The sequence below is a fragment of the Globicephala melas genome, chromosome 17, assembly GCF_963455315.2.
Source record: "Globicephala melas chromosome 17, mGloMel1.2, whole genome shotgun sequence".
Lineage (NCBI taxonomy): Eukaryota > Metazoa > Chordata > Mammalia > Artiodactyla > Delphinidae > Globicephala > Globicephala melas.
The window spans coordinates 18746183-18770848 of record NC_083330.1 but is presented as its reverse complement, the minus strand read 5'-3'; the positions used below and the strand labels follow the sequence as shown (position 1 = coordinate 18770848).

Below are 24666 nucleotides of genomic sequence, written 5' to 3'. Positions count from 1 at the left end.
ATTCCTTCCTTCTAGTTTATAAATAAATCTCTCTTTTTCGAAATTTCCCTTAATATGTTTCTAAATATATATTGTCTGTCTCGGCTTTCACAAACAAATAACTAAATAATCAGGGTGACTCTGAAACATCTGATATAAGGGGTGTTGTTTAGATTAATGTCAAAACCCAAATTCAAAAGACTTACAATAATTTTGTTAACTGAAAATGATTTCTAAATCAAAATAAGGATACAAAGGGGACTAAAAAAAATACTTTGAAACATGATTAATTTTAATATGTTTACAAGGAAAGAGTAAATTCACCAGCAGAAAAAAAATTACCAAAATTAACATTTTACAGTTTTTTAGTCTTAAAGCACAATACATTTTTCATACAAACAAATATATCACCATTATAGATACCATGATATGGCAACATTTATACACAAGGCCATTTACCATTAAGAAAATCAGTGGCAATGGTGATGCAATACATCAGTTCATGTTTGTTAAACTTTTTGCTATTATACTTCCTGGCCCGCAGGAGTATTTGCCAGGATACAATATAAATGTGTGACCCCAGTTTGAACAATACATAGAAAGCTCTGGTTGCCCATGCTTAATCCTACATTTATTATATGATCACTAGAAATGTTTTCGTACCACTACTCTGACGTAATTCCATTTACTATTAAGACCGTTCCCAAGAAATCAAACATTTTAACAGATTCACTTGGATATTAAGGAATTATTTTATACAAAATAAGTGCAATATCAGGACTTAATATTCTATATGCCTAAACTTAATAAAAGAGAAAAACTATACAGGTATTATGTGGAAAATAATTTGATATTATATGGAGTAGGTAATCATAGCATTGAACTTGGGAAAATGCAGTATGTGTTTTTTTCATTTTTAGAGTTACTATTTTTATTATTGTTTTTAAATGCACCAGATGATTTTCTGAGGAACATTCACATTCAATGTTTAGTTTCATTTTACTAGTGGCATATACAAAGCACCATATAATATAACATATGAAATGTAGAACAATTATGACTATGTAATACTGTAGAAATAACTGCTAAGAAAATATAGCAATATTTAACACAGGATTTCTAAAACCATTACATATTCATTACTTTTCCCTAAACTAATAATGTCCCATGTTTTATTTTATAGACGTAGTCTATCACAATTTATATGCATTTGACACTCATGGGGGGTTGAAAATAGTTGATATCTTCTGTACAGTAATGTTACAGTTTTATACAAACTTCAGAAATATGGCATTTGGAATAGTGTTCCTCCTCCAAGTGTTCCATTTCACACAACAGCAAATACTCTGAATGCCTTTCCTCCTGGAGGATTCTGTAAACTGCAAAAAATACACAGAGTGTATTGATGTCATCTCCATATATAATCCTTCAAACAAATCATGCTTTCTTATGACAGTCAAGAAAGCAGCTCTATGAATCCAGATGGCCAACTTTCTTAGACTACTATGATTTATAGTTATTGGAAAGCTTGAGTGAGGATGACATAATTCTTAAAATCTTGGCTGTACACAAGTTTGCTAAAAAAAATGTAAGGTGCATAGTGGTAATAATAGTCCTTTATATAGAACGTTATAGATTTCAGGTCATGTTTTCATATATTACCACCTTTAGTTCCAATAAAGTACAGTTAAGTGGCTCTTATGCCATTTTACTGGGGAAATACTAATATACAGGTTTACAACTGACCGGCATGGTTAAAAGCTAACTGCAAGTTAAAGAGATGGAGATACTTAAGAGATACTCTGGAATACTAACTTATTATTCCCTAAGTCTGACAAAATTTAAATTATATAGCTAGCATACTTATTAATATTTTAACATCTGTGGTTTCAAAAAAATCTTAGTGAGGAAATTTAATGGTCAAATCTGGAAGGTTCTAAGTATTTCTTCACTGAAATGGAAACATACACACACACACAGAGCACTCAATCTCATTTCAGAAGTATTTTAAAACAGGACTTTAAAGCAATGCAAAACCATTCCTTTTACTCTTTATTAAATTATTTATATTTTATTTGACAATATTAATCAAGGTATGTTTTGCTTAAATGCCTCAAGTTAAAACTGGTTGATAATGGCATTAATTATTATTTATTCTAATCAAATGTAAACTTTTGAAGTCCATATTTTTTGCATAAAGTATTATTTTCTTAATAATACAAAAAAGCTTTTAGAGATAAACACAAATGCTAAGAGAGAGACAAAGTGCAATTTCTTTTACATATTTATTCACGTGTAAGGAAAGAAAGGGGAGAATTTTAGAAGAAGAGATGAGAATGTCACAAGTGTGCACACACAACATTACACAATAAACACACACACATACACAAGCCAGGTTTTTCATACAAGTAGACAGCTAATTGAAAGCCATTTTTATTTGTAGGAAACAAACTGACAAAGTGCCCTGGAAAGTGTCTTTTTACACAGTGATACACCGGAAAAATACACATTTTTGAACTCAACAGAACTAGTTCTGAATCTGAGCTCTGAGACTGACTAGTTATATGACGTTGGGCGTATCATTTAACCTTTCTGAGCCTCAGTTAACATGTCTGTAAATTAGGGTTTAGAGAACCGACTTTGTAAGGCTACTGGTAGAGCTGAGTCAATATACTTAAAGGGCCCTCGAGCATCTGGAAAATTCATAGTAGATGTTCATAAATAATTATTATTCTCAGTTTTCTTAGGATATCATCTACCTTATAGGTTTAAAATAAATTTAAGAAATATGACAGGTAAATGAAGCCACATTACTCAGTTTAGCTTCTAAAACTGCATATCATACTCTATAACTCCATCTACTTTATATATTGTGCCTTTCATATATATAGACAGAGAGAGAGAAGGAGGGAGATGGGGGAAGGGTGTGGGGAGTGAGCTCTGTGTGTCTGTTTACATTTCAGTGAAGAAATTCTCAGGATCTTACAGGTTTGACCATTAAATTTCCTCACTAAATTTTTTTAGATGTTAAAAATATTACTAAGTATGATGGCAATACAATTTACATTTTTTCAGACTTAAGAAACGGTAAGTTAGTACTCTAGGGCATTGATATGAGCCAGCTAAGTCAGGCTGTGGAGAAGCCACCTCCTTAACAATGGCCTCCTGATACAGTCTCATCTGAAAATAGATGCTAAGTACAAAGCTGTCATTTTATGAGGATGGCTTATGTGGAAGGCAATCTAGGTATCCTGCATGGCATATCCTTTTGTGTCCTTTACAGAAACTTTACCATATGTGCAAACCCTCCACTGGCAATTTTGAAGAACCTAGTAAATGTTTAAAAGTTAGGGATTTATCTGTATCTATACAAAATACATGGGACTTAATATTACTTCCCCAAGTACCAATGATTTAAAAAAAATCACTACAGGGTTTTTTTCTCTTAACTTTTATTATTACTCAATAAAGTAAGTCACATGAATTTTCTCAAACCACTGAAATATATAATACTAATGAGCCAAATACCAGATGACCTGAAAGAGTTCATTTACATCATATTAGGCATCGAACTTCCAATCAAAAAGAGAATTTGGTGCCGGGGAAAATCAGACTCATTGTTTTGGTCAAATACTTTGTCAGATAACTGGAGTAGAGAAATATTCAGTGCCTCGCTCACCTAGAAAGAGTTACATGTAAAAACTAACCTAGAAAATCTAAAAGAGGATGAAAGAAATTTCCTTATTATAAGATCAATTAACAAAAGAGTGGTTCTGACTCATAATCCGATTTTCATGTTGATTTTTATAAGCCTGCAGGAGACAGGCATCTCTGGTACTGCAGCTTCTCCCATCCCTGGAAGATGTACTATTACACAGCGTGCAAAGGAAGCACACTGGCTCAGTCACGAAACCTCAAAGCCATGCTAAGGAGAGTTGGTTGTAAAGCCAGCATAATGGGAAAGATGATATATCTAAATACATATATGTTTATAAACATATATATCAATTTATTTACCTTTCTGAGAAGATTCCATTCTGAAAAGAAGCAGTGTAAGTCTTTCTTTTGTCCACAGGCATCACGTCAACATAACCCCCGTGATTTTGAACCACGCCAGCATGTACAGCTGCTCTGCAGATACTGGACAGCTGAAGAAGAAAGGAAAAAACCACCATCATTAGAAAACGTCTGCTGAACTTGTCCAGCCTACTCTTCTATTGGACACAAGGTCGCTGACATCTGTCTCTGTGTGGATACCCAGTGAGCAGTTACAGGATGATGTTTTGTGCATAAAGGAATGTTTTAAAAGACACAAAGTTAGAGCCAAGCAAGTCGCACCTGAAGGTAGATCTTAAGGGTGGCTGCAAGGATAAGATCCTTTCACCAGCTAATCTGTCCAAACAGCAAGCTTTTACTACTGTCCAAGCAATAAAATGCAAATTAGCTCCTTTATCTCTTCAAGGGCCTACTTATCACTCTTAAATTTCAGCCTTTGCTAGTTCCTACTCAGGTCACTCCGACCAAACGTTCACAGGGGGTATTATCTGGACCTCATTTATATTCAGTTTTGACTTTGAGCAACTCAAACATAGTTCTGTATATCTCTACAGTCCCTTTTCCAAAATACAGGCATACATTAAATGAGGAGGTTTTTCCTATTAGATAATATAACCTATGTAGAGAAAACTTGGCCAAAAGAATAAGCCCAAGAAGAAAAAAAGATGAAGAATAACCATCACTTCTACCTAGATTTGCAATGTACATCACTCTGGTTTGAATGGTCTGACATGAGGTACTAAGGAAGTTCTATTTTTGCATTGTACCAGTTATATAATCTGAATTGAATGGAATTTCTATAAAGGAGAAAATTGTCTCAGGTCCAACAAACGCTTTCCATTTTTTTAACACGACTGAATTCTAGAAGTCAACGCTTTTCTTTTGGCCAATTAAAGTCTTCTGTAGATTTTGACAATTGCTTTCATCCAAATGTTCTACCAAAATTTGTCAATAGCTGAGCATAGCCTGACAAAATCCTACAAAATGAAACGCTTGAACTGTTTCAGTATAAAGCAATCTACCCCATATCCCGATGGGTCTTTTCTGAACCCACTGGTGTATTCTTTTCTTATCTCTATGCACATGTGAGTGACCTAATGTGCTTTTCTAAGTTCACATAAGCATGTGTATCTTACGTGACCTTGCTTTATCACTGTGCTCTGAACTCTGGCATCAGTCAGTATTTATTAGATCAGAGAGACCGAATGCCAAGCTGTCTAATACTTTTCATGTTTTTGCTATATCACAAAATACCATACATCCAAAACCCCATATCCTTACTCTGAGGACACATTTTATTCACCATTTAAAGTCCCTCACTGAATTAATATTTGTGTCCGATATGGTTCATAACAGATGGAATTAAAAATAACTGTACACTTTTCAGTATTTATCCTGTTCTGTTAAAAGGTTATCATCAGCACTTTTCCCAAGGCAATAAAAGTGCTTAGATATAACATTCACTAAATCCAAGCACTTAATATGGTTTGAAACTATTGTTTTGCCCATAACTATGCAGTCAGCAGGCATTACGATTTGAGTTCAAAGGTCAGAAGAGATTTTCTTTTCCTACCCGCACATTGTAAGAACTAATATACCACGAAAAGAAAAAACTATATCTGTGAAAACAGTGGAACATTTTTAATGAATGCAGAAATTAATTTCATCTGTCATAAATGAGAAATAAAAGCTGAAAGCAATAGAATATACAAGTTGTAACTCTATAAATGGAAAGAGAGAAAGATGGGGGAGAGAGGGAGATTGATAGATTGTTTCTCATTTTTTCCATATCTTGTATTTAAATAGATAATGTATTTTGTAAGGGATGGGAAGATTGCTTAATTAATGGCTGAATCTCTGATTCTGTATTTAGCACATAAAAAATATATATTTTCAACTTGTTCTACATAGTAATACAAAATTTCTTACCCCATTTCACTGAGATAGAAAGATAAAATGATCTCAGGATATAAGTTCTAATAAAAACCTGAACTCTAGCAAAGAGATGGCTTATAGGTACAGAAGTGTATAGGATATTTTGAAAGATTTTCACCAGACATGAGTAAAATTAAAAGTTTTTTTACTTAAGGGGACAAACTGGGAAGAATGATTTCTTTGGAAATCTCTGATGATTCTAGATTTCCTCATTCATATATATTTATTAATTTTTTTAAAACAAACATTTATGTTTCAAGGTGTTTGCCAAATGTCTGATATCACTGCGTACTCTAAATTCTGTTAAAGCAGGAACTAGGCCTGTCTTGTTCACATCTTGGCACATGTAAAATTGTTGATGAAAAAGTAATGCATAATTTGCCCAGCTGCTGCCTTCAAGAAACTTAAAAATTAATAAAAGAGGTGGGGAAACAATCATAACGCCTAACAGAATCAGTTAAGTGCTAAATAAAAGGAAAAAACAAAGTAATAGGGTTAAAGAAAAGCAACACCGGGCTTCCCTGGTGGTCCAGTGGTTAAGAATCCACCTGCCAATGCAGGGGACACGGGTTCGAGCCCTGGTCCGGGAAGATCCCACACGCCACGGAGCAACTAAGCCCGTGCACCACAACTACTGAGCCTGAGCTCTAGAGCCCATAAGCCACAACTACTGACCCCACGTGCCACAACCACTGAAGTCCGCGTGCCTAGGGCCCGCGCTCCGCAACAAGAGGAGCCACGACAGTGAGAAGCCCGCGCACCGCAACAAAGAGTAGCCCCCGCTCGCCACAACAAGAGAAAGCCCACGCACAGCAACAAAGACCCAACACAGCCAAAAAGTTTAAAAAGTAAATAAATTTATAAAAAAGAAAAGCAACACCATACTTGGGTTAGGAGAACCAGCAATACACTTCACAGAGAAAGTGGCAATAACTCAGAAGGTAAAGAATGACCATGATGTTCACAGAAAAATTAGAAAAAGCATGTTTTCAGAGACAAGAAGATAAGCACAAATTGTGAGGACTACCAAATTCTGATACCAACAGGACATTGAAATTGCAGATAAGAATACTGCAAACCTGGAGCTGGGAGAGAGACTTAGATTCGGAGAATAATTTTAACGGTAAAGCTGAACTGAAAAACAAAAAAACCTGAACCCGAAATGAATTCACCAAGTGGTGGTAACACTCACATTTCAGGACTCTTCACAATTGTATTTCCATAGTATTCTACTGAATAAGTACATCAAGAATATATTTCTTTTGGAACTCTTTGGATTAGATATTGGTAGTGGTTTCCAAATGTCTGCCACATAAAATCTAAACTTATCAGCATGTATTTAGACTCTCCAATTACATGTTTCAAGAGTCGGATCCCTCCCTCCATCCCTCACACTAAGTTGGCTGCAGCCCCTTTTAGCTTCACATCTCACCAGCTCAGATACAAGCAAACCTACAAGTCACACCCACTTTCAGCTCACTTGCTCTCACCTCATCTCCATGTCTTTGTAGGTGCCATTCACCCCACCTAAAATGTGCGCTAATCCTCTTTACCAACCCACACTTGAAACCTGGATCAGAAAGCACTTATCGGCCCTGAAGCCATCACAGCTAATCTTCCTCGTCCAACCCCAGTCCTGGCATCCATTACAATACACCCTCAACTGGTTTCCTTTTGTATGTATTTTAATGATTACCTGGTTTTGATTCTATGCTACCTAAATGCCCATTTGGCAGTGGAGATATTGTTCATACATTTGACAAACTCTTAATTATCCAGTTTATACTTCAAGTACTGAAGAACCAAAAGGAAGGTTAAAGAAAAATAAAATGCTTTTTCCTTCCCAAGGATGCATCCAAGCTATTTCATTTAGTATCTGATATAAGAGATATAGATAGGATATGAAGAAAAATTTAGTTAAGATAAATGATTATGCATGCATATTTGCATGTAGATATTTAGTTTTTAGTGTTACTGATGATTGACCTTTCCGAGAATATGTATATCAACACAGAATCTGTTCCTTTTTCTGTATATAAATGTACGTATATACATTTAAACACGTGTGCATGCATATAGATAGATACTGAGAGCTGCATAGATTAGGGTACTTACATCAGAATAAATTCGAGTTCCAATTACACGAGCATAATGTGGATTTGCCTGCATACAGTTCCGAGGACAGTATACTCTAAAAAATAAATACATGCTTACAAATATTAAGTAGCTGGTTATTTCAGTCTTTCTTATTAGTAAGATCATAGACATGCATACACAAAAGTAAACTCAGCATTCTAAATCCTACTCATTATTTTTTATTGAAGTATAGCTGATGTACAATATTATATGTTACAGGTATACAATATGGTGATTCACAGTTTTTAAAAGGTTATACTCCATTTATAGTTAGTATAAAATATTGGCTATATTCTGTGTTTTACAATATATCCTTGCAGCTTATTTTATACCTAATAGTTTGTACCTCTTAATCCTCTACCCTTATACTGTACCTCCCCACTGGTAACCACCAGTTTGTTCTCTGTACCTGTGAGCCTGTTTCTTTCTTGTTATATTCACTAGTTTGTTGTATTTTTTTTTTTAGATTCCATATAGAAGTGATATCATAAAGTATTTGTGTTACTCTATCTTATTTCACTTAGCATAATGCCCTCCAAGTCCATCCATGTTGTTGCAAATGGCAAAATTTCATTATTTTTTATGATTGAGTAGCATTCCAGTGTATATATACACATGTTTTCCTTCTGAAATAGGTCAATTGTACAATCCCAGCAGTAAGCACAATTGCTTCTGCTTACTTTACCTACTTCCAGCTTTTGGCACAGATGTGTTTCTTTTCTCTTTCTTTTTCTTTAAAAAAAAAAAAAAGCTTAGCCAGGAAGCTTTCTAATTTGGGTATCCAAAGCAGAAAGAAACATCAGGAAGTATCTCTCTCTCAGTATCTGGGAATTTGGTACCCAATATGACTGCAGAATTTAGTAAACACATAACTTGGAAAAACTGAATCATTGTCTGCCACAGACATCTCATAGTTTCTTTTCTCTATGTTCACATCTTTGGTATCTCATCCAATTTCATGGCTTTGATTATCATCTATAAACTATTGATTTCCAAATTTGTATCTCTAGTTGGACCTCTTCTCTTAATTCTAAATCTGTATGTCCTATTGCTTACTGAATATCTCCACGTAGACCTAATAAATATCTCAAATTTAGCATATTTGAAACCAAATTCCTAATCTTCTCACCCAGTCCGCAAATATCTTCTTTCTGTAGGCTTCCAACAATAAATGTCAACTCCATTATTCAGGTGCTCAGGCCAAAAAATACCTTTATTCTATCCTTAACTCCCTTCCTTACCTCAACCTAATATTCAACCCAATTTCTATTCATTGTACACTGAAATAAAATCACAGCATCCTTAAGCACCTCAATCACTGTAACTCTGAGCTCTATCTTCCAATATCTAGCTCACTGCAATAGGCTCCCCTATGGTCTCCCTGCTTCCGATTTTGCCCCCTCCAATCTATTTTGCCACACACTTACACTGAAGAATACAAGTCTAATCATATCATTCCTCTGCTCCAAATATTCTAGTGGCTTTCCATCTAATTCAGAACAAGTGACAGGATCCTTATAATAGCCAATAAGCCCTGAGTATTCTGTCTTTCTCTGACATTATATCCTACCCCTCTTTCACTTTCTCACCCAGCTCCTGTCACACTGGCCTTATAGTTATTCTTCAAACATACAGAATAATCTCATCCTCGGGGCCTTTGAGTTTATCTTTCCCTCTGAATGGAAATGTTCTTTCTCCAGATATCCTACTCCCTTCCTGATACTTCAGCGCCTTTTTTCAAAGTTTCCAAAAGTTCTTTTATTTAAACATAGGGTCCAATTATCAGTGTTCAGTCAGTCACATGATATTTTTAAAAATTCACTCCCAGAGTTTAAGAAACTGCCAAGTGGCACTTATTTAAATTGATTGGCTCTTCTGGATTCACATACACACACGCAAGTACACACACTCATACACTAAAAGGAAATCAAAGCTAAGACTGGAAAAAACATAATCCATTCTACATAGTAAATCAGTCTCAACAAAATGACTATATGAAAATCATTGTTTGATAAAAGTATCAGTTTCCTAAAAGTATTCTTAAAAAAAAAAACAAAACTTCATTGCAACTACCTTTACCAATTGAAGCCGATCTTCTTCAACACAGTTTTTAAGAAATGCCTACATTTCTTATTTAAGTTTCATGTTCCTAAAATTCGTATAACACAGTACACTTTAGCATCTAAACCAGAACCACTTAAATATAAGTAATAAATGAATGAGTTTTTATAACTTTGAATTAAAGGTTGATTTTTATAAAAAATGTCTTCTGTAGGAGGAAGGGTGTCCCCATTGACTATAAAATTTTATTTTTGCATTTGAGAACTGCTGCGCATTCACTGCCCACCCTATGGCGATAAAACCAGCTGTTCTGCCCTTAGGATCATGCTGTGCACGCTCTACCTTAACCATATTTAGCACTTGGTCTGTGGAAGGCCAAGATCAGTAGATCCAAACTGAGTTCATTTCTTCGTAGGTAAGTTCAGGTCAAAGAAAGACTGCAGGAGCTTTTTGCTTGTCTGAGTTCTAGTCTCTGGTTTTAACACCTTGTTATATATTTGTGAGAATGTAGATAGTGATCTAGTAAACATTCCTTCGTCTATAACTTCCGTTATGCTTTGAATAAAAATGCTGACACACTTTAACAGTACCTGCCTTTACATCTAATCATAGGGAAAGGGGCTGCTTGGCCCTGATGTGATCCATTAAAGAATCATGCAATGACCAGACAAGTGCCTGACGTGCGTAACTTGTAACTTACTGGGTGGCCAAGCCTCATAGAGCTGTAGGGGAATGAACATGTGATTCTTTCTTTTAAATGCTAAAATAAAGATTTTCGTGGAGACAAAAAAAAAAAAAAAAGCACACACACATTTTTTGGAGAAACTACACTAGGAGTGCCTAGAGTGCATGCAGTTTGTGGTGTCCATTGCTCCCTGCTGCTAGCAGTTCAAGATGATACATCTTCTGAGTCCTAGAGACACCAGAATCTCAGGCAAAAGCAGTTATCAGGGGTAAAAGGCCCCCTGTTTACAGGTTAAAAACGGAGAAAATCTAGAAAACAGTACCTTGGGCAATGTGAAGCAGGCTTATGAAAAGGACAGAGCTGTTCCACAGTTGTTTCACAAGTGACAGCCTGAACTGAAGAATTCAAACACAAAACAATAAGCAAATCCTTTAGAAAGAATAATGTGCAACAGAGTGGTAAGAAAATAAGACGAAAAAAGTGCTAACCTGTTACTTTAGAGACTGTGAAGGAATTAGCAGACTGATACTTGCTGAAGATAAAAACATAAAAATTTCAATCATCAACATCTTACATGCATCACCATCAACATAAATTCTTATATTTTTTAAGTCTATGAATGTTTGATTTTTTCTTAAATGTTCTTATTTAAGAACATTTTCTTAAATGTTCTTATTTAATGTATTGCTTCACAATGGGAAAAACTATAAATTTGTACATTCTTAATGAAACTAGAAAATTTAGAGTGTTAGCATGATCTTTATAAGCAAAAGGGTTCAACTTTGAATTCTATACCTAGACATGTAGCAGTATAAGAATTAATCATCTGTTTTATGCTAAATTCATATTACATTCAAGTATGAGCCAAATAAATACCATTCTTGATATCAGAGAAAAATCTCTTCATTATCAATCTCAAAAACTTATACATAATAGCATAAAATAATACACATTTGTATCTATATATTTGTTTCCTATTAAAATTAAAACTCTCAATATACTCATTCCCTGTTACCATGGAAGCAAACAATTTAATCTTTCAAAATAGTCAATACAAGGCAGTGTAAAAAGACTACTAAATAATAAGGACCTTAAAGGAATATGCATCATTCATTTTTTTGTTCCCCCTAGCATCTAGTAAAATGTCTACAATAAATGAATGAATTCCTCCTTATATGTTTTATTAAAAAACAAGCATATAAGAATAGGTATTTTAATTAGTTTATCTATACCCAGGCTTTCATAAAAAACATCTATTGCAAAAGGTAATGCTTATTTGTGATGGTACTTTAATATGACACACACACGTTTCAAGAGAGTTTATATAATAAACAATTAAAAAAACAAGTTAAAAGAAAAAGGTAAATAATAGGAAATAAATGTTCTTTAATGCAACACCCAATGTTTGGTTTACCAAAGCTAAAAACTAATATTTATTATTTATTTAAGATAAGTATCTGTTGAGTGAATAAATTAATCCATAAGTGTTTCTGTAAAGCTTTTACTTAAGAGATTAATCACTAATGGCTAAAAACCACACATCAGGCCTTTGAATAAAATTGTGTACAGAGGGCATCATTCCACCAATTTACAAGGATTCTTAACAAATTCTTTCTTATCATTATGAATTCTATACTGTGGAGTATCATGCAATCGTTCATTACAAAGGAAGGGAGACTATCATATTTCCTAAGAAAAGGCATTCCATTATGAGGTTCAATAATGTCTATTATTTTACATAGGAGAAAGAGAAACTACAAAGATATTTCAAAAGCCTACATTTTTCTACTTTCTATAGAGTATATATGAAAATATGTTGTTTTATAATAATACATAATATAATATAATAATACATATTTAATATGACAAACATTTCAAAAGTTAATCAACGCTTTTATACTGGGTCAAATCACATTTTAACAGACAAAAGAAAGGTGACATAGTGTATTACATATTTAGAGACTTTGCAAAATGCTCTTTTACCTAGTAATCTACCTTATTAACAAAGTTACTGTTGCATGAAATAAATAATTCTCCCAAACAGGGCAGGAAGAATATGCAAATCAATTAGCCTTCTCAGGCACTTTTTATCATAGCTGAAAAATGTATTGCTTCACAATGGGAAAAACTATAAATTTGTACATTCTTAATGAAACTAGAAAATTTAGAATGTTAGCATGATCTTTATAAGCAAAAGGGTTCAACTTTGAATTCAGATACTTTTCCTTCTTTTTGCCCATGGAAATTATGTAGTTGAAATGAACCTTGAAAATTACCTTCTCTCTTTATAAACTAAATTCTTCTACGCTTTGCTCTAAATGAATGTAACTTATTGTTACAACTTAAAACCTCTGGTCCAAAAGATTATTTAGGTACTTACCCAATTGTTTGAACACCATTTCTATTGGATTTGATGAAATAATGTTTTCTTCCTTGTCTAGTGATATCCACCCAACCACCATCATTGTCTATTATACCATAATGAATTGCAGCTCTACAGATGCTGGATTGCTGGGAGAAAAGGAAGGGATAAAAGGATGTTAAAATGATAAGAATTCTGCATAGGATACAACTTGTTACTATGTATGGCTTTAAACAATTCTGAGCAAAATAGCTATACATATATAAATTGTTATTTTTCCCATTAAAAAATCAAAATATTATATGAAAGGATCCTATCCTCAAATAATGACATTTATAATACCTACCATTTCATAATGTACACTGCCAATAACTTTAGCTTTACTATCCAAACAGCCAGCAGGGCATTCATATCTAAATAAAAGAAATGGGGAACAAAATTTAGCTTCTCTGAATGTCCATATAGAATGAAAATATTTTTTATATCTTGCCAGTTAATTTTGAGAGTAATGATAAATATTACCTATTGCAGGTTGTGCCTTTGCACTGGTCTCTTAATCTTATTTCGCAAGAAACAATTTGAGCTAAAATTTAGAAAATAATAATAATTTAGATGATGCAACAGCTGCTCTAATTCATCCCATACAGTCTAACGCCAAGTTTTTGCCATTCTAAAAATGTTCAGGTTAATAAAATATAGTTGAATATGCCAGCAATGTAAACTTTAAAATATAAATAATGCGGAGATCTTACACATTTGCTGTGTGCTTATGACTTCGTTTCTGTTACTATCATCTGCTATTGTCCGGATGTGGGTGTCATGGACTTGTGATTGCTGCCGTTCAATTTCATTCGTTTCTTCTTCTTGAGGAGGGTAATAGCTATCTGATCCTTCTGTTAGAGAGAATGGATTTAGGAAATATGAATCCATCTTAAATGTGCACAAATTACCCATGATATACCTTTATATGCCTGTTTAACACTGAAAGCTACCAGAAAAATCAGTACTGTATATTGGCACAAGTTTTGGCTTAAGGTGGTGATCTTACATACTGCATTGGAATAAATAAAACAGATGCATAAACCTTTGAGCCCTTGACTCATTTATGCTAACGTTAAATGGAATCATTTCTAAACTTTACTTATATTTTAAAGTGGTATCAGTGATTACCTTTCGGAATGACATCATGAGGTCTACACAGTGATCTAATGAAGTCGGGCTTAGTGAATTTGAATTTGTTTTCTCAAATGAAATCATATTTTCAGGAGGATAACATTTAAAATTCTCCAAAGGATCACATTTAAAATTCTCCTGAAAGGAGAATTGTGCTATTTACCACAATATCAGTTTCCATGGAAAGGTTTCTACTGCAGAAGGAAATTCAATGTGCAGAAATTTAAACTTAACAATGGAAAATATGCAAACTTTGAATTTAATATTTTTTCCAGGTTGGCTTGTATTAAGGGCTTGACAGGGGCACATTTTGGAAATGTGGTTATTTGCATGTATGTCTAAGAATTCAGAATCTAGAAAAAGGAAGTATGAATTCAGAGGAAAGTCAGCTTTAGTAAGACACTGTGGTCATTGGCAATGGAGCAAGCAGGTTGGAGGTCTGGGGGATGGAAAACAGACTCAGGCACAATGAAAAAAGCTTTCAGGAATTAAAAATGGCTCATATTACACAGTGAACTATATGCTTACTTCTTGTCTACTTATTATAGCTAGTGAGAACTCAATCATTAAGGAAAAAAGATATCTCTTTATAAGTACTGAAAAGTGGCTGCATTTACACATATTTTCAAATACACCTGGTCTGCATTATTCTTCATTTAGTCATCATTAAGAACAAAGTAGTACAAGAGTGTAAAAATGTTCACTTGGATGCCCAATAAAAAGCATGACTTTCACAAAGCTTTGTCAGGTAAGTTTTATCTTCATGTGTTACAAAAAGGACATCATATTTATATTTATTTTTGAGGACATCCAGTACATTTGAGACAGTATTTTTTACAACAGTTTTATAATACTATTATATATATATATTTTTGTTGTTGTTGTTATTTTGGCATGACAAATTGTATACTCTGCAGTAAGAAGCAGAGAATTAGTATAATTCATTGGGCATGGTTCAGTAAGATTCATGGATAGGTATTTAGGCAAAAACTCTTAAAGTGCTTAAAATAAATTGTGTTAAACTGCTAAATTCTTCAGAAATCATGACACTTATGGAAATAATTCTAGTCAACACTATATCAAGATGGCTTTTAAAAATGAAAATATACTTGTCACTCTGGGATAATTTCAAAGTAGAATTAAGTGGTTATCTGGAATAATCATGAATCTTTCCTTTAAATACATGTTGGTATAATAGACTTATTAATATTATAAATTTTAAAAAAATATTTTAAATGACTTCTAAATATTTGAAATAAGAGTTCTAGAAACTTTTCATGTAATAATTAAATGTGCTTTGGGCTTTCAAACACAAATTAATGCAGAAGTTGGATGAAAATATAAATCAAACTGAATATTACAACACAATATCACATACCTTTGTAGCACAGATTTTCTCTACAGCCTCCTCCAAAACTAGGTGGGCAAGCAGAACAGGGCCGGCCATGTTTGTAGGGGGCGTGGCCCCACCAGTTTCCCCTTCAAAAGATAATCCACTCCATTAAGAGGTGGTCTATTTTTAGTTTTTTGAGAAACCTCCATACTGTTTTTCTACAGTGGCTGCACTAATTTACATTCCCACCAACAGCGGACAAGGGTTCCCTTTTCTCTACATCGTCACTAACATTTGTTATTTGTGTTCTTTTTAATGATAGCCATTCTGACAGATGGGAAGTGATATCTCATTACTAAGTTTAAACATACACTGCTACCTCATTCTTTTGAAAATATTCGAAATAATGTGTTATGTATATTGCTAAAAACTGAAAAACCAAACTTCTGCAAAACACTAACCTCTGTTATGGAATATTCATCTATATCCCATTTGTTTTAATAAAAACAGATTTTAGACGTAGATTTGACCCTAAGTTCAGTTGTACAATATTTTCAATGTAATTATTTGAAGGGTCTTTACATAGGTGAAAATACATTTCTCAGTCTATAGTTTCTCATCTCTAATAAACCAAAATTATTAAACATTTACACAATATAGTAGTGCAATAAATAAAACTGAAGTCCTAAAAATATGATTCCTATCTTTACAAAGATTATATTTTCAATTTTCATATTCCTTTTAAGCACCAATTTTACACATCAGGCAACCATAATTGTTGCCATATGACATAAACTCAGTTAAAACAATGCAGTTTACTCAATAATACACACTGAAAATAAGGAAAAAAATCAAAAAATATAAAGTTATTTTTATGTTGTTAAGAAGTACTTACATATGCAAGTAGTGTTTTGTTTACTTACTTTGGGGAATAATTGCACACCAAGTAGACAGCTTTGGGCCATATCTGCCCCCAGATGTTCATGTTATGGCACAAATTAATGGCACAGCCTATTCTGCTACTTGTTGCCCACACCACCTACATTAGAGAAAAGCAAGGCTTAGAAAAAGTAGGCTGAGATGAAGTAAGACAGCAACATATCTGAGAGAAAATGCATAAAAGTGAACTGGACAACCAACAGTTACTATTCAAAATGAAATGAGGCAATGTCAGAAACAATATTTTTCCTGAGACTTGGGGAAATACTTAATTTAACTTTAAAAAAAAAGAGATACACAGGTATATAACTCTATCCAGATATAAGACATAAACATCTTATTTATTACTAAATAATTCAAATGTTACATCCTCACAGTCCTAAATGCCATATTAATTTTCCTGTGAAGAAACTTACCTACCAAATGAACAGAATTTCTCATCTTAAAGCAGAAAGTACTGGAGCAAAAGTTTAGGTGTTCAAATTTCTTATACAATGTGACATTTTCACTGTGCCACTGGCTATCAGGGAGTCCAATACTGATCTTAATCTTGTCCCATGCAAAGGCATACAGAACCATTTGCTTTATAGTCACTAATAATCAGTCATAGAAATTCTAGAAACTCAGATCTGTAGTGAGCTTTATCTAGTCAAATCTGCCATTTGTTGTTTGATTTAGAAGTTTTAGAACATGTCCAATACCCAATCCAAACACTGAAAATTTAAAAACATGATAAATGCTGCACACATGTGAATATTGAATGTCATGGTAAATAAAACCATATTTTTATTTTTTGAAAATAAAAAAATTGACATCTGAATTTGAAGATGGTAAATTTCTTCCCTTTTGCATTTACTGGGGTCATATTAAAGTATTTTATATGTAAAATCATTGAAATAATATTTTTAAGGAAATGTCTGTACTTTTTTCGATAACTATTCTTGTTTATAAAAATTTATAAGCTTGTTCTACATAAGTCAATATTAATAGATTTTTAATAACCATATAAATGACATAAGGAAGGCAAATGTTCAGTATCCTAAGTTCTCCCACACACACACACACACACACAAAAACTTTGTTAGTTTACACGAACTCAAATTAAACGAATAAAGTGTAATATACCCAAAACAAACCTGTGTATAATGAGTACATACAGGACCAGAACATCTGAATGGACAATACGGGTTGCACTCATGTTCATATGGGTAGCTAAAGTCTTTGACTTCATCATACCATGCTTGTACATGAAATGTTGGGGGTCTATATCTATTTGAAAGAAAATAACCACAAAAATCAAGTAAGGCTGGAGAAAATATAAAACCAAATATTGCCAAAAAGATTGATGAAGTTGGGTAGAGAGGCAGTTTGGGGTAACTTATTAATATTAAATACTTTTGCACTTTACATCACTAATATATCAATTACTTGAAACAAAAATAAGTTTAAAATACTACTGATCATTCTGGCAGGATATTTATTTTTTATTTGTCTTGGTGTGACTGCTTGTTTTCCTTTTAGGCACTAAGCCTTTGAAAACTTACAATGATGAATTAGTAAGTATTTCATTTCAAGTTCTTATGTTTTCAGAAACAAGAAGTTGTATTTTAAGCTACCTTCCCCAATGTGCTCCCAAATTCTGTCCAATTGATGGAAGCATGCTTGCAGGTCCATGTTCCCACAAACAAGTTTCAGCCCAGGATTCTGCAGATCTTTCCAGTTCTACATCCCATGTCTACAATTCAAAACAAAAACAAAATACAGACACGAACAGGTAATGTATATATACAGTTTGGATATTTCTTTAGAATATAGTGTTACTCAGTTCTTATGTTTTCTCCCTTCTTCTTAGCAAAGTCAGCATCTTAGTCTGGGTTCTCTCCATCTCTCATATAGATTTTTGCACTAGCCTCCTAATTAATCTCTTTTCATCCACCTCTCATCCCTCCAATCTGCTCTACAAGTGATTAGAATTACCTAAGTGGACACAAATACGCTTAAGTGATTCCTCTAACCGCATCCAACAAATCTCTGTATACTGTTCCCTGTCATAAATCATGTTATTCCTTGCTTTTGCTGGCATCGTTTCCTCTGCCTAAGACTTCCTTCTCCCAATTATTTGTCAAACAGGCTCTAACTCTTACTTCACAATACAGCTTTATGTAATACATTCTTGACACATTTTCAGTTCCCTTAGAAGTAAGCTATTCCCTACTTTGGGCTCTTAAAGCTTTGTTATGCTCCTTTGTTTAGCAGCTATTACACAGCAGTGTTAGTATTCATCTACATGTCTCTTTCATGGGACTGTGAGTTGCTTGGGGGCAGTTAGTTAACTCACGCTGGTACCTTCTGCCTATTATCTGTGTCTGCCATATGGCAAGGTGGTTAATAAACATTTGCTCAATACACGAATGGTTAATGAATCTGTATCCTATAAAATATAAATGCATTTTTGTGTACAAAATTCAATAATATTAATTCATATTTTAAAAATAATTTATAAAGTGATATTTAAAATTATAAAATTATTACTGAAATAATTTCATACGTCCTGGGTTTAATATTCAATTTGTTAATTTGAAAATCAGGCAGTATAGTGAGTGTGGTGGTAAAAACAAAGAGCTGGATAGAACTGGACTCAATATTGGCACAATTATAGGATTCTGGGCATGTTAAGAGGGTAGAAAAATAGTCCTGGAACTAGAAAATGAGGACACAACCTAAGGTGATAGCAGTGAGACTGGAGAAAAGCAGACAGTCTGAAATAATGTTTAGGAATTTAAATTCGTAGAAGTTGACAGATGACTGAAGGAAGGTGGTGAGGGGGAAAAAAAAAGGGTGAAGACTGATGAGGTTACCAAACTGTGAGAAAGAAAAACAGAAAGAGAAATAGATTGTTGTAATAGAAGTGTATGTCTATTCACTTCAATGCATATTTCAAGGATGATGTGTGAGGTGTCTGCGATACATGCAGTATATATGTCAAGAAGAAAGTGGAAATAGATGACTGGGGTTCTGGGGAAAGAAATACACTCTGAAGATATGGATTTTGAAGTTATTCACTCAGAGATCAATTTCTTCAGGAAGATGATACAGAATGAGAAAAGAAATGAAAAGAAAAGTCTGGGGTTATCAAAATTGAAGGGAGAAAAAAACAATGAGTTAGTAAGATGAACTAGGGAAAATGGAATCAGAAAGGTTAAGAGAAAACTGAAAGAGGATTAAATTATAAAAGTGACAGGACAAGAGACTCCAGAAGAGAGTGGGCAATTAAGGTCAAATGTTACAGAGAAGTCAAGGAAGATGAGGTCTGCTAGGTGCTAATTCATTGTTAAGAGCAATTTCAGATCTGTCCTAGGCAGAAAATCACAGCACAGAAGGTTAATAAGTGACTGGAAAGAGAAAGTGGAGAAGGCAAGTGGGACTTACTTTGTTAATACTTTAGAGACGAAGAAGAAAGATGGGCAGAAGCCAAAAAAGATTTGATGCCAGGCTCTAGAGAGAATTTTACTTTCTTTGATTTTTAAGGATGGAAGAAACCTAATCATGACTATAGGCCAAATGGACAAGACACTAGAAAGAAGCACCAAAAAAAAAGTACGTGTGGGGAAGGGAAGTTTCTTCACTCTTCATATAATCTTTTTATATTAAACATTCCTCCTCATTCACTTGTGGATCTGAAATACATAAAATCATGCTTTCAAAGACAAAAAGTAAAATGTATACAAAATTAGGGTAAGTATATTTTCGTTATAGTGCATCTTTATTATCTAGCAAAAACACACACACAAAAAAGTGTATTTACATGCCACTAAAAAATTAACAGCAGCAAAAGTATCCGGTTTTCGTAAAAACTTGAATTTCACTTTGAATTAATATCAAATGTTCAAGATGACTGATTTTGTGATACAGACATCAGTAAGTATTTATCAGGCAAGCACTTTATTCGCCAAATACAAGCATACTATTAATTAAATTCATTACTTAAGTTAGACCTAATTTTTATAATTACGTATTATGTAATATGCAAAGGCATAATTCAACTTGCTGTCATTATATCCCCAGACAAATTAGGTAAGAAACAAAGAATTTGGCTGAAGTCCCAGAAAATGAGTAAGATGCTGATTTCCTTTTGTTTTCAGAAGGTTGGAGAGATGGTCATCTCTCAAAAGCAAACATGTTCCAAAGTAGAGTTCCCTGGAAAGTAAGCTGTCCTTAAGAGACAATCAAATTTTTGTTTTCAATCTTGGAAATCAGGTTCTCATATAATACTTTAGTCATAAGCATAGTGAAACTATACTTATCCATAGGTTTCTAATCTAGCAACACAGCAATCTCATAGTCAAAGAGCAGCCGGGAACCAGAAGAAAAACGTAAACGTTCCTAGATGGAAAAAAAAAAAAAAAGGCTTGAAACCACTGGGATGGTTTTAAAACACTCTTCCCACAAAGGGTGGAGTTGAATTCCCTCCCCTTCACTTCAATTTAAGCTAGATAGTGATTCCCTTCCAACAAACAGAATGGTGCTGTGAGACTTCCCAAGCTAGGTTAGGAAATACAGACTCTATCTGATTCTTTCTCTTTTAAAGACACACATCTTAAAAGACCTGAGTCCACAAATTAGGAGTTCAGCTACCCTAAATAGGTAGCTGAAAAAAATAAGATGGAGAGACCACACAGAGACAGAGATGCAAGAGGAGTTCCCACTGTCTGAATTTTCCTAGACCAGTCAAGAGATCTGTGAGTTTGCATGTCCAGGTCACTGCAAACAAGTGAGAGACCCAGAGCAAGAAACCCCACCAAGGGAGTCCTTAAGACCCTTATTCAAGGTCAATTTAGTCTTGTTTTACACACAATTCTACAACCTTAGATGTCAGTTTTTCTTACGAAATTAAAGATGGATCGTTTTTAGAGAAGATATACAACCATTTCCAAATTCACAAATATGCTGTATTTCCAAAGTTTGTTTATATATCTGTTGTGTAGAAACTGGAAAAAAAATCTAAGACATATCATTAAAATGCTTTAAGCTATGTTTTCTTATTTGTAAAATGTGTCAGTTGACATAGACGATAACTCAGGTCCCTCTGAGTTATCAATTGTTGAGTATATATTATGGATAAGTTGTTTTATAGCATAACTTGTCTTCTATTTAATCCATTAAAAATGGGGGGTGGAGCATATAAAATTAACTATTATAATATTAAAATAGGGACATACATTATTTTAATATAAGAACTGAGGCAGAGGGCATGCAACTAAAATTTGCTATCAATATTTAATAAATATTAGTTAGTGACAATTTTAAAAGTAATTACTTGAAAAATCTAATCAAGCATTGGTGTTTAGGGCAAGTTCAATAATACAAATCAAGGACATTCTTTTTAAACAAATCACTGAAAATATAGCTGTCCTGTAAGAAATACCATCATTTAACATGACAACAGCATGGAATGTATATTTTTATGCTACAACATAATGTTTTAAGACTGGCAATAATTCATACCCATCCCATTTAAATGCAGGTTACTCTCTATACATTTCTATTTAAATTCTAGATTGCAAATTAAGTCAAGATGGCCTAACCGGCTTCATTTTTTCTCTCTGAACTATTCACCCAGGACTAATTTAAAGCCAAGCCACACTTAAAATTACCATTTCTTTATAGAATGGGTACTTGAGGTGTGCAGAAATAAAAACCACTCTATTTTCCATCTATATAAGTAAGCTGTTCCTTCCGAGAACATAGTAAAGTCTTTAACTGAAGTTTTATTAGTAAAAGAAACGTTTAGAATACTATTAACATACTTTGTCTCCAGTGACATTTTTCAACCAGTTCACCATAGTGGCCCTATCGTTTCCTGTGTGTGTGTACATAAGAAACCTTAAAACTTGACAAAGCACTTTCGAAAGTAAACCTAGAAACATATAGTCGTTTCAGCACTAAAATACTCTTTGTAAAAATCAAAAATTATGCAGCTAGACATGTACAGAAAATTCCATTGACTGCTATCGTTTGTGAAATATGGTGGGCATAAACAATTCATATTCCTATCAGAATACTTGTTATCCTATTATAATAACAATGACAGTTGCAAATCACTCAGGATTGTAGTTTTTAATAGGGTTAATATTGCTAGCTTACCAGAAGTTGTATCCCTATACATCAGGCAAAAACAGTCATTAGTAATATGACTCTTTCTTTCTCTTTGATATTGAGAATAGCTTCTCTCTTACAAAGGATTAAGTATTTTCAAATATATTCTTTGATTATTGTAAATGTATAGCTCTTTCCAGATTTACATAATTCTAAGATTCATGTCCTGGAAATCACCGACTCTTTATAGCGTCAAAATTATTATTGTAGTACATTAAACAAGAGTTGAAAGCCAATGTTAATTAGTCACTATGAATTTGTCTGAAGACCATTTTCTTAAAACTGAGGCTTCAAAAATATTAGTATACAAAACTAAAGTGAACAGTAGACTCTTTTTCAAATATGTCAAACATTAATCTGAACTTTTTAATTATTATTATTTTAGATTGCATTAAAGCACATGAAGTAAAGTTTTGTGATATTATCTGCTTGATGCAAATTTGTGTAATTAGACTCTTCATACATAAATCGTCAAAGATCAGAGGTAGGGATGGAGATAATGAAAATCCCTTTATCCACAAAGGTATTGATAAGCACTTCTTGGTGAAGGTATCATGATAGTTAGTCTACCAAAGGAAATACGCTAGGTGACACTGAAGCTGTGAAGTAGTTTATTTTATATAGTTAAGTTCAGCAATGAAAAAATATATGAGTAAACAAAGAAATTTTAACAGGAAATTGACCAGCATGATCTGATACCTTTAAATGCACAGAGAAATAATCTCCTGCCTGGAAACTCTCACATAATTTAATAACTGTTCAGTGTCATTCTAAGCAGGGAGAAATAGGATTGCAAGATTTTCTACCATTCTCTAGAAATAATGTTTTAATTCGTTATAACTTTTTGCAGAATTGATACAGCTTTACTGGATTTCCAAGATAAAGGCAAAAAAAAAAAAGGTCTTTGACTATCTTACTATTAGGTATCTTAATTAATGGCAATTAACACCAGTCCATGACACAATTTGCAATTTAATATGGACTTTTAAAATATGCATTGCTCTCTGGCAAAGTAATAACATCAAAGCACAGTGGTGTTGAAAATGCAGTTACACTGGAAATCCAGATCTAGGCTGAAAGCTCTGGTCTTACCTTCCTACTAAAAACGATAAATAACAATGAAATTATTTTTAAAAAACTATATAAGCATTTGCAATAAAATGTGAAAATGAATCCCACAAAGATTTGTCTTTTTAGACATATACATATGCATACAGAAAACCACCCTCATGTCTCTAAGTCTACCTCAGTTCTGAGCAGTCACTGGCTGTCAGAAGTAATGATACCATTCCAGCTTTCCATGTATTGAAAATACCTTTGAGTACTGAAAATACTCTTTCCTTAGGGCTATTTCTTCTAGACATATGCAAGCAAGGTCATTAATGATAAGTGTTTCTTTCCTTTTTTTATATAGACAGAGATAAAACTAAGCTTGCACTTGTTCCAATTATTCAAACTAAGGTTAATTAAAATACATGATACACCCTGGAAGAGTCTTCTTTCCCATTTAAATTGTGTACTTTCAAATTTATCTCTTTGATTATGTCAAGCTTGGCTTCTGTTTCCTTGTCTCTGACATTAGTAAGCTGGAGTAAGTCTCTTCAATTCCTTTTAGCTTTAAAATTCTATTATTTTGTACTTATAGTCTCTTCTAGAGTGCCCTGTATTGCTTGTAGAATCCCATGAAAACTTTCAAACATAAAATAATATTTCTGATGACAATAGAGGCTATTTCTTAGCTAAGAAGAAAAAGTTGATTTGTGATTTTCAAGACTGCGAAGCCAAGAAGGTTTCAAAGCTTCTAATTATGAGTCAAGAGGAGAACTGTTTCCGAATCACCTCTACTGGAGA

The 24666-nt window shown here is 33.5% G+C and overlaps 1 protein-coding gene across 1 annotated transcript in view; it reads right to left on the bottom strand.

Annotated features, from left to right (window-relative positions):
- Positions 1 to 292: 292 nt before the first annotated feature.
- Positions 293 to 24666, bottom strand: part of CRISPLD1 (cysteine rich secretory protein LCCL domain containing 1) — a 43935-nt gene continuing 19561 nt past the window's right edge. The window contains exons 3-15 of the mRNA XM_030859816.2: positions 18276 to 18394; positions 17796 to 17928; positions 16644 to 16759; positions 15766 to 15866; positions 13967 to 14107; positions 13737 to 13797; positions 13561 to 13627; positions 13233 to 13363; positions 11341 to 11384; positions 11175 to 11247; positions 8086 to 8161; positions 3997 to 4127; positions 293 to 1358 (exon numbers count right to left, since the gene is read on the bottom strand). Coding sequence (XP_030715676.1) covers positions 1307 to 1358; positions 3997 to 4127; positions 8086 to 8161; positions 11175 to 11247; positions 11341 to 11384; positions 13233 to 13363; positions 13561 to 13627; positions 13737 to 13797; positions 13967 to 14107; positions 15766 to 15866; positions 16644 to 16759; positions 17796 to 17928; positions 18276 to 18394 — 1245 coding nt within the window. The 3' untranslated portion in view covers positions 293 to 1306. The remainder of the gene's footprint in view (positions 1359 to 3996; positions 4128 to 8085; positions 8162 to 11174; positions 11248 to 11340; positions 11385 to 13232; positions 13364 to 13560; positions 13628 to 13736; positions 13798 to 13966; positions 14108 to 15765; positions 15867 to 16643; positions 16760 to 17795; positions 17929 to 18275; positions 18395 to 24666) is intronic.